Genomic DNA, 12,319 nt, shown 5'->3' with positions numbered 1-12,319 from the left:
TTATAAATATTAACTGAAATTTTAAAAATCTGATTTCAACTATTTTCAACTAGCACAATTCTCATATTAATTTAAATATAAATACATACATACAAAATTATAAAAACAGAATACAAAATTGCAAAAACTAAAATTAAATGGCTAAATATATTTATTTATATTCATTATATTTATTTAATTACTTAATATTTATTTAATTACTAAAATTAAAATGTTAATAAAAATTAGTATATACTGGTTAATAATTATATACAATAATATACACTGCTGTTCAAAAGTGTGGGATCAGTAAGATATTTTATGTTTTTGTTTTTTTTAAAGAAGTTTCTTCAGCTCACCAAGGCTGCATTTGTTAGATCAAAAATCCAGGAAAAAAATATTTTGTGAAGTAATATTTCAATGTAAACAGATAACTTAGATATAGCATTTTAGTTTTCCTTTCACCATGCAGCAAACCAATGAAAAATGATAGAAAAAACCCTTTTAAACCGTTTAACTGATAGTAATAATCGGGTAAAATTCTTACTGTCGGTTAACAGTTAAACGGTCAATATGAGCATCCCTAGCTGCTTAATATTTCGTTCAAAACCTGTGATATGATGTGGATTTATTTATTTAAAATAGAAGTCTTTTGTAACAATATAAACTACAATTTAGAAGTTTTAGATTTTAATTTCTTTCATCAGTTTGTGATGAAAGAAATTAATAGTTTTATTTAGCAATGATGTGTTAAATTGATAAAAAGTGATAAAGACTTATATAGTTAGAAAAAAAAAACTATTTTGAATAAAAGCTGTGCTTTTGAACTTTTTATTCATCAAAGAATCCTGAAAAATAATCACAGGTTCCAAAAAATACAAAGCAGCACAACTGTTTCCAACACTGATAATAAATCAGTGTATTACGATGAAATCTGAAGGATTGTTTGACACTGAAGACTTGAGTAAATTCAGCTTTGCATCACAGGAATAAATTATATTTTAAAGTATATTAAAATAGAAAACTATTATTTTAAACTGAAATAATATTTTAAAGTATTTTCTATATTTTGATCAAGTAAATGCAGCCTTGATGAGCAGAAGAAACTTAAAAAAAAAATCTTTTGAAAAGCAGTGTAAAACACAGAAAACAAGGGGGTCAGAAAAACTCTTTCTGTCCTCAAGATGGATGTGGATTTTCCCACAAGCGTGTGTTTTATTGGCTGAACTTGAGGTGCACTACTGAGCAAGCGTTTGTGCCCTGATCGGTGTGTATGTGGTGGTTTGTCTTGGAGGTTTGGCTTGAGTGTGTTCTGCTGACGAAGATCAACTCTATCCGAACTCTCTGTGGGTGAGGGTGTGCGGGAAACTCGGGGTTCGTGGAGTTTATTGTTGGTGAGAGCAGCATGCAGAACACAACAGCCAATCAGCATTCACCTCTCATAGACGTTAATACAACATCATGCCTAGGTAAGTTAGTTGGTTAGTTAACGGAGTATATAGTACCTTGACACCCTCGTTGTAACTGTCCACGGGGTTCAGGTTGGTCAGGTGACTCGGAGCGCCGGGACGAGGCGGTTTCTTTGGAGGAGCCACATGTTCTGTTGGACACAGGAGGAATCAAATCATGCTCTGGACTACAATTTGCATATTAGGCATTATAAAACAACTCTGATTAAATGAGACACATTCAAAGCCGGTAAAAAACGCACAATCGTTCTACATTAATGCAGAAAAATGCAATGTTGCCCTACAACTGCAAACCTCTTTGACATTATAATACTATAGAGTCATTAAAATAAATAAATAAACATTTTTATTATTATTTAATCCATATTATGGAAATTAAAATTCTTAAAACAGCCATTTTTGCAGGTTTATTTTTTAATTACTTGAACAGATGCTGTAAGCAAATATATAAATATTAGGGCTGGGACACGATTAATCGCGATTAATCGCATCCAAAATAAAAGTTTATGTTAACATACTAAATGTGTGTTTACTGTGTATATTTATTATGTATATATAAATACACACACATACATGTATAGCCTTTAAAAAATACTTATATGTGTGGATAGTTATATTTGTATTTAATTTAGATTATATATAGAATTATAAATATTTTATTTATTTTAATTTAATTTTTATTTTCAGTTTTCTTTAATATACATGTTTGTGCTAACGACCTCAAACAGGTGCTACTAATTTAGAATCATGAGCAGAGTGTAGCTTGACTATTTAAAAGCAAAATAACAGGTCTTTGAGGGTCAGAAACCTGGCTGATAAGCAGGTGATCAAATACTTATTTGACACAGTAATTCATAAAAAATAAATTGTTAAAAAAATCATACAGTGTGATTTCCGGATTTTTATTTATAGTTTCTGTCTCTCACAGTGGAAATGCACCTATGCTGAAAATTGTAGACACCTCCATGATTTCTAAGTAAGAGAACTTGCAAAATCACAGGGTAATCAAATACTTACTGACCTCACTGTGTGTATATATATATATATATATATATATATATATATATATACACACACACACACACACACACACACACAATTATAGTATGTTATAGTCATGTTTATTTTTAGACCTTTTCTTTAAATGATAAGAATATACATATAATTCTGAAAATATATATATACACATTTACACACATAATTATAATCTATGCAATTTCTATTTTTAGACATTCTTTATATATACACATATTATATATATATATATATATATATATATATATATATATATAATTCTGAATATATATATAATTATAAATATAATTTAATAAAAAAATTATAAACTCTTTAAATTCTACATTTTTATAATAACATTTCTACAATTAAACAATACATCTATATATTTAAAGCATTTTTAAATAACTAACACTAGAAATTTCCAAAAATCTTTAGTAACTTGCAGCTTTCATTAGGCCTGAAAATCCTAACTAACAAAATGCTATTTTTCAGGTTTTTCATGACCAGCTAAACCCTGATTCCAGAGGCAGCAAAAAACTATTTGTTTCATGTGAGAAAATTTAGCACTCATCCATCATTGTATTGAAAATGTCCATTAAGGACTGGCTGTGTTCGTACCTGCTTTTCCCACGGGCTGATAAACATGCTGCTTCCCCATCTGAAAGAAAACAATCACAAACAAGTGTTTAAAACACCTCCTCCTCCGGACTTTGGTTTTACAGCAGACCGGGTTCATGCTGCCCACCGGGGCCCTGTGGAATTGTGGGTAGTTTGTGGGCAAAGCCAAGCATATTTCAGGTCCTTAGAGGCTGAATACAAAAATGAGCTTCACCCTTGAATCTGAGCAAACCCATCGCTCTCTACAGCCTCTGCTGTAATTACGGGCCGTAATTGAGGCTGGTTTGTGGTGCTCTTGTGAAACGATGGCTGTTTTTCACTCATTATATATCAGAGACAATGGTGGCATTTGGGATTCCCGTTTGTGGTTTCATCTGTCACAGAAAAACCCTACCATAGCCCTTTTAATTGACCCTCCCTGTGTTATTTGTCCTCTCAGGTTCTCAGATTTCTAAATGAATTCTTTTCTGCTGGTGTTTGAGGCTGTTTTTCATCTGTTTGGAGGATTCTGGCTGAGTGTGATCGGTATTACTGGCTGCGACTCGAACAGGAAGTGAAAACCAGATTGTGTCCTCGCTGTGGCATTGTAAATCTCCCTCGGGGAAGAAACAAAAACAAGCAGGGAATTATGGGAAGTCACTCACCGGGGCCTGGAGAGCGCTGTCCTCACGATCGATGCTGCTCCTCGAGTTCCTCGACTCCGGCTTCTAAACAAACACAAGCCATCGTTCAAATACATGGACTTATGATTCAGATGCATCATTCCAAAGGAAATGATTTGTTTAATATTTATGAGAGAAACTTTCATCACATGACTGATGAATTCCAGAGGCTTTTTCAGTCATTTGTGATTACTGGATTAGAAACAATACAAACAACAACAAAAACAACATCAAAAATAAAATAATAATAAAAAAATATTTTACTGAATACATACATACATAACTACTACTACCAATAATAATATTAATAAACAGGGTAATATTTAAATATTTGTAATATTTTATAAATATTAAAACTATTTAATAATTCTTTTAAATATTTAAATAATTGAATTGATTTTTTTAACTTTTAACTTTTAGTCATGATTGAAAGATTATATTAATTCTGTAAACCTTTTATAATAATAATAATAATAATATTTATAAAACATAAATACATACATACCTGGTACTAATTAACTAACTATTTTATAATTACTTTTTAAATATTGAAATATTTTTTGATTATCTTTTAAAAATGTATATCTTATTTTCACAGATTTTTTAAAGGTTAAATTAATTTTGTAAACATTTTATATTAATAATAATAATAATAATAATAAAAACATACATAGATACAATACTACTACTACTAATAAACAGTAATATTTAAATATTTACATAATTTTATAAATAATTACAACTAGTTTATAATTATTTTTTAAATATTTAAATCACTGACTTGATTTTTTTAACTTTTGAAAATTTTAATTTATTTCAGATTTTTTTTCCATGATTTTTAAATCATTACTACTACTAAAACCAATAAACATTGTAATATTTAAATACTTGACTTGATTTTTAGCTTTGAGAAAATCAAATCTTATTTTCAGATTTTTTTTTCAAAGATTATATTAATTTTGCAAACCTTTTAGTATAATAATAATAATAATAATAATAAACATTGTAATATTTTAATTATTTACTTGATTTTTAGCCTTTGGAAATTTAAATTTTATTTCCACATATAGTTTGAGGAGTTTTTAAAAGATTAAATTACTTTTGCAAACCTTTTATAATAATAATAATTATGAATATATATATATATATACACATACATAACTACTAAATATACTACTAAATATACAAATATATAAATATTTGACTTGATTTTTTAACTTTTGAAAATTTTAATCTTATTTTCACAGATTCTTTGCATGATTTTTTTTTAGAATAATAACAATAGAAACATGCATACATTACTATTACTAATAAACATTGTAATATTTTACTTTTTTCAACTTTTGAACATTGAAATCTTATTTTCTAATAATAATAATAATAATAATAATAATAATAATACAAACATATACATAGATTACTACTACTAATAATAATAATAAACAAAGCAATATTTAAACATCTGTAATATTTTATAGATATTCACAACTTTTTATTTAAATATTTTAATTTGTATAACTTTATTTATAACAGTTTTTTAATATTTAAATATTTAACTTAAGTTTTAAAAAAAGTAACATTTAAATCTTATTTTCACTGATTTTTTCATGATTTTTAAGATCATATTAATTTTGTAAACCTTTTATAATAATAATGAATTACTATTATTATTATTATTATTACATTATATTTAAATATGCATTTTCTTTTTTTTAATTTGAAACCTAATTTCTTATTTCCACTCTCGACTTTTTAAGATTACAATAATGTGCATGTGTTTCCCAGGTTTGGAAATCGCAAATTTAAAATTTGTAAAAAATAAAATAATAAACATACATAGTACTACTACTAAAAAAAAGCATTTAATATTAACCTGTAATATTTTATTAAGAGTTTTACTTAAAATATTATATTTAATTTTGTTTTTTAAAGGACTCTAGAAATGTGCATGTTTTTTAAGACTGCATTTATTTGCATGACTTTTCCAGGCTTGTAACTCACAATATTAAAATTCCCTAACAAGTCCACTTTCTGATCTGACAGATCTTAAGGCCTCACAAACCACAAATGAAGAACGACAAACTTTCGAACTTCCTAAAACACACAAATGAAAGATCTCAACAAACAATGCAGCAACTTCTTGCTCAACAATGCATCTACAAAAGCTCAACAAATGCACATAACTTCTCAACCCAACATCCTCCTTCAGTATGAAAGTCAAGTTACCGTCTTTCCGAAACAGAACTTGAAAAGATGCATCCCGTGAGCGGAGCGTCTGAGGGCGAGGAAAGAGCGAGTTGTGTGCGTCTCCATGCGAGATGTGAATGTTGAGGACGCTCACAGCGGCAGATTCCTGCTCTCTCTTTCTCCCTCCCTCTCAGACTGGTTTTCCTCTCTCAGACTCCCTCACACGTCTTTTCCTCTTGGTCTGTCCTCTCTTTCACATCCCACGCTTTCCTTTCCTCCCACTGGTTTTACACAAACAGAGAAAGCTCCTGGTATGTGCTGCTGAACCCTGATAAACGCTCGACTCGCGCTCTGATCTCACTCACAGACCACATACGGTTTAAAAAGAAAGTCATATGCAATATGCAAATGTGTATGCTTGGAAAACCTAGAGGAATGTGGGAAGTTGGCAAGGATACAACTGCGTGGAATACTGTTACCCATAATGCTCTCGGGTTGATTTTCCATTTCCAGTGCAAGTGATAGTCACATTTTTTTACTGTTTGCATCTTCCTTTGTTGAATCAGACTGATGAAAAAAATAAGAAATTCTTCATGCAAAAGCACTAGTGATAATTGGACGTTAATGCAAACGTTAAAAAAGTTTCAGAAGGCTTAATAAAGTCTGAACTGTTTTAAAATATTAATTTGACTGTTTTAACCTTTTGTTTTGAATGAAAAGGTTTCATGATGTGAATCTGTTTTGCACTAATCTCAGACTGATTCATTAATTTATTATGAATCATCAGATCTTTTTATTTGCGTCCATGTAGTTTTAAACAAAAGATATATGAAATGAAGAGTAATGGAAAATTTAATTCAAATTCAAAATATTAATAAAAATATCTTTATTTTATTATAGTATACTGAAAATAATTAAAAATGAATAAACTATATAGAAATAAACTATACAAATCTGAAATTAAGATTAATCAGAAATTTAATACAAAAACAAAATTATCTTTTTGATTTTACATATTATTTTTAATTAAAATATTAATAAAAACCATAAAATTACCTTTTTATTATATATATATATATATATATATATATATATATATATATATATATACATATACACACACACACATACATATAAAAAAATAAATAATTACTACAAATTAATGTAAAGAATTATAAACTATATACAAAAAATTGCCTTTTTATTACATATATAAAATACATCTAAAAATAATAAACTATATAGAAATAAACCGGAAAACTACCTAAAATTAAAATGATAAAAAAAAAACATAAATATTAATTCAAATTATTTATAAAAACTATAAAATTACATTTTTATTTTATGATATATATATATATGATATATATATATATATATATATATATATATATATATATATATATATATATATATAGATATATGTATATAATATAATGTATATAAAAATAATCATAATAATAATTACACAGAAATACACTGAAAAAACCTTTACCTAAAATTAAAATGAAAACAAATTCAAAACCTTAACAAAAACTATAAAATTACTTAATTTTATTATGTATAAAATGCATATAAAAAATTGTTCAAAATGTATAAAAAATATATAAACCATATAGAAATAAACAAAAAATCTAAAATTAAAACGAAAACAGAAATCTAAAAATATAAAATGATATTGATGTATAGTTTGTTAGGATAGGACAATATTTGGCCGAGATACATCTATTTGAAAATCTGGAATCTGCAAAAAAATCAAAATACTGAGAAAATCACCTTTAAAGTTGTCCACATTAAGTTCTTAACAATGCATATTACTAATCTAAAATTACATTTTGATATATTTATAAAAGGAATTTTACCAAAAATCTTCATGGAACATGATCTTTACTTAATTTCTTAATGATTTTTGGCATAAAAGAAAAAAGCAATAATTTTGACCCATACTATGTATTTTTGGCTATTGCTACAAATATAGCCCAGCGACTTAAGACTGGTTTTGTGGTCCAGGGTCACATATATATATATATATATATACACACATATGCAAAATACATATAAAAAACTGAAATAAAATTTAAAAAAAATTCAAAATACTAATAAAAAATTCACATTTACCTTAATGATTCTAAAATAACACTGATAAACTAATAAACTTAACTATCATAAATACGCAATAAGACATGCTTATTTATTACATAAATCATTTATTAATTAAACATTCAGTAGATATAATTATATATTAATGTGTACTATTTTTGTTTATCCAATTTATTATATATTTATGATTACATTTTTTTTTTATATTTTATATATTTTTTTTTTAATCGTTCACCCCAAACACTCCGATTTTTTTCTTCATGAGAAGAGTATTTAGTTTTTTCCTTTAATCACATATTGACACAGACGGAGTAGATGCCAGGGTTCAGCTGAGTTCTTTACAGTCTCAGAGCGGCACCAACCACATGGGTTTCCACCGTTTCCCACCAACCCTCACTGCCAAACGAAACCATCGCTAATGACACACGCAAGTTTCCACTGAACCGAGAGCGATATTACAGCTGAACCTCTCTTGACAACAATCCTCAAATCTACAGCTTCAGCCTGCGCTCAAACTCAGTTGTGTGTCAAATCTGGTAAGTGTCAATTAAACGCCTTTCTCTCTCTTTCTCTGGGCACACAGGAAACTCTTCTCAGCAACATTTCCACCAACATTCCCACTCTACTGAAAATGAGACGCTTAAAATATCTGGAAATAAACAGCTTGAGAAACACACAAGTGGACGGATCTAAACGCCTGAGGGGCACAGAGATGAAGATGTGACGGATAAAACAACTTCTGTTTGTAAGTCTCTGGTGAATGAAGGCGGGTTTCTGGTTACAGGTGCTCAGATTTACAGCTTTGTTTTTTAGCACTGAATTTGGGGGATCAGAACGTTTTCTTTTTCTTCCATCTCTTTCTCAGAGTAACAACAACAGATGCAAATGCCAAACACACTCAAAGCCAAAGACCAACAAGCCAAAGAAAATGCAGGAAGTGAGAGAACAGCTGATCAGCTAACAGGTCATTTAATGAAAAACTTATTAGTATTATTTTTAAAAAACATATTAATAATATGTAATTTATTATATTTGCTATTATACATTTTAAAACATTTTTATAAATAATAATAATAATAATAACACCAATTACTATTTTTATTAACTACATAACAGGTATTTATGCAATATACTACAAATATATTCTTTCAATATTTAAAAATTATACATAAATATGATTTTTTTAATTAACTACTACTATTACTAACAACAACAACAACAACTGAAAAAAAAAATTAATATTTATATATTTGTTATATTTTTTATAAATGTTTACAACTAATTTGGCTTCTCCAGGCTTGAAATTCATCACATTTCTACATATAATAAACCGATAATAATTTAATATTCGTATATCTGTAAGACTGTAAGAAATAATTAAGTATTTAGAATATTTTTTTTTATAAATGATAAGTTAAAAAATAACAATATTTTTTTTTAAATAGTAATATAGCAACATATTGACAATATGTATGCAATATACTATAAACATTTAATTTTTCTTTCTTTAAATATTATAATATTTTACATAAGTATCATTATTTGTTTTTTTATTAATACTAATTTAATGTAAATGTACTTAATTGCTAACAATTATAGCAAGTAAAAATATTTAACATTTTAATATTTGTAAAAATATTTTAAAAACTAATTTAAATGATTTTTCAAGGCTTGAAATTCATCACATTGATAATAATAATTTAATATTTGTATATCTGTAAGACACACACACATATATATATATATATATATATATATATATATATAATTGTATTAGTGTATTATTTATTATATTTATTTTTATATATCGTAAGATTTTTTTTTATAAATTATTAGTTAAATAATAATAATGATAATGATAATAACAATAAAAATTATAAAAATAATTAAGTATTTAGAATATATTTAAGGTTTTTTTATAAATGATAAGTTAAATAATAACAATAATACAAATATTTTCTAAAAATAGTAATATAGCAACATGAACAATATGTATGCAATATACTATAAACATTTAATTTTCTTTCTTTAAATATTATACATAAATATGATTATTTGTTTTTTATAAATGCACTTAATTGCTAACAATAGCAAGTAAAATATTTAACATTTTAATATTTGTAAAAATATTTTTTAAACTAATTTAAATGACTTTTCAAGGCTTGAAATTCATCACATTAATAATAATAATTTAATATTTGTATATCTGTAATATTTTATAAATATTTAGAACAAGTTTGAAATATATATGTGTATCATTTATTACATTTGTTATTCTATATTTTAAGATATTTTATTTATAATTTATAAATATTAAATAACACTAATTACTATTCTTAATAAGTACATAATAGGTAGTTAAGCAATACACTACAAATACTAAAATATTTGTTTAAATATTTAAATATGATACATAAAAATTGTATTAACTACATAACTAATTATGCAATACACTATAAATATTTAAATATGATACAAAAATTTGAATATTTTTTACATTTAATTTAAATGTACTACTAACAATGATAACAAATAAAAATATATATTTTTACATTTTAATATTTGTTATATTTGATAAATATTTAAAACTAATTTGAATGTTTTTTCCAGGCTTGAAATTCATCACATTTTCACATATAAAAAAACTAATAAAAGTGATACAATTATTATTATTAATAATAATAATAATAATAAATATTTTATAAATATTTAGAACTTTTTAAATTATTATATATATTTATATACATTTATTTTTATTCTTTAATTTCACTCTTCACCCTTTTTAGATTATTTGTTTTCTCCCATTTTTATTTGAAATTCAAATTGATTTTGCAAGCCCTACTCAGTATGATAGAGAGAGCCAGAAAACCAAAAAGAGCCAGAGAGAGAGAGATGTTGTTTCAGTACCAGGAAGCTCTCCTCCTGCTCCAGCCATCTCTGGTCCTCCTCCATCTGCTGCTGCTGTTTCATGAGCGTCTCCTCCATCAGGTGTGCAGGCATCCCCTGACTCCGCCCCAGAGCGCCCCCATCCTGACACACACACAGCAGCACACGTTATAACAGCGCTCCTCCACTCATTCACGCAAGAACGTCCTCGTCTCTTCACTCACCTCCATATTTGGAGACCACACAGGAACATCCTGTCTGTGGTGGTTCCATGTTTCATGTGGGTCGAGGACGGAGGCCTGCGGCGGGTATCCCGCACCGGGCACGTGAGCGACAGGATATCCAGACCCCTTGACAAAGAGAGAACACATTTCATTTTAAGCATATTTACATTTACTCATTAATAACATGCTTTTATCCAAAGCACCCTAGCAAAAACTGTGAAAATAAAAAAAATAAAAAATAAAAAGTTTTCAAAATTTGATTAATTATAACTCAGTAATCAGTATTATTTATATATTAAACATGTCTTTATTGAGAAAGTATAAAAGACAACAGAAAAATCTTCAATGAAGACAATTTTTAATTATCCTCCCACCCTCAGGATCCACATGTTCCATTACAAAAGGCTAAATAAAATAAAATGTAAAAAAATAAATAAATAAATAAAAAAACAAAGGGGAAAATAAATTGTGCTACTATGGGCTAAGGCAGACAAATATTACAACATCAAATAAAGCACATCACATTTGCATCAATCACTGGATTGAGAGGAATCTAGCATTCCTTGTATTACTATCTCGTTGTTTTCGAGGAATTGTATAAAAAGGTCCCATATTCTATAGTAATCTTTCAGTTTACCCTTAGTACTGTATGTCAGTTTTTCCAAAACAATACAGTGTGATAAATCTTTTAACCAATGATCAATTGATGGACCTTCTATTTTCTTCCAATAAAATGCAATTGACCGTCTTCAGTATTATTTATATACTGCTTTTCTTAACATTTTGATGTTTTCTATATTGTTTTATATTACAATTTTTTAAATTTATTTAATTTCAGTTTTATTTTTTCACAGTTAGTCATTTTAGTATTTATTGTTAGAACTTATTTAAAATCTTACTCTAATATTTATATTTTATTGTCAGTTTTCATTCTAATTTTAGTTACATTTTTTGTAATTTTGTACTGCATTTTTCTCATTTTTATTAGTTTTTGCTTTTTTATATTTCTACTTTGTTTTAATTTATTTTCATTTGTTTATTTCAAGGTAGCAATTTTAGTACTTTAAACTTATTATTTTTTATTTCTATTTAGTTTTTGCTTTTTTTATTTTTCTATTTAGTTTTAATTTATTGTCGTTTCAATTTTCTAATTTTAGTTAAATTTTTAGCAATTTTG

General features: G+C 26.6%; 1 protein-coding gene across 6 annotated transcripts in view; it reads right to left on the bottom strand.

Annotated features, from left to right (window-relative positions):
• ptk2aa (protein tyrosine kinase 2aa) overlaps window positions 1-12,319 on the bottom strand; it is a 54,943-nt gene that overhangs the window by 9,094 nt on the left and 33,530 nt on the right. For all 6 annotated transcript variants that reach the window (XM_073821898.1, XM_073821899.1, XM_073821900.1 and 3 more), the window contains 5 exons: window positions 11,143-11,268; window positions 10,940-11,062; window positions 3,728-3,790; window positions 3,084-3,123; window positions 1,485-1,579 (listed from right to left, as the gene is read on the bottom strand). In XM_073821898.1, the coding sequence (XP_073677999.1) occupies window positions 1,485-1,579; window positions 3,084-3,123; window positions 3,728-3,790; window positions 10,940-11,062; window positions 11,143-11,268 (447 nt within the window). The remainder of the gene's footprint in view (window positions 1-1,484; window positions 1,580-3,083; window positions 3,124-3,727; window positions 3,791-10,939; window positions 11,063-11,142; window positions 11,269-12,319) is intronic.

The sequence above is a fragment of the Garra rufa genome, chromosome 17 (genome assembly GCF_049309525.1).
Source record: "Garra rufa chromosome 17, GarRuf1.0, whole genome shotgun sequence".
Classification (NCBI taxonomy): domain Eukaryota; kingdom Metazoa; phylum Chordata; class Actinopteri; order Cypriniformes; family Cyprinidae; genus Garra; species Garra rufa.
The sequence above is the reverse complement of the archived record's forward strand: the minus strand, read 5'-3'. Positions and strand labels throughout refer to the sequence as shown.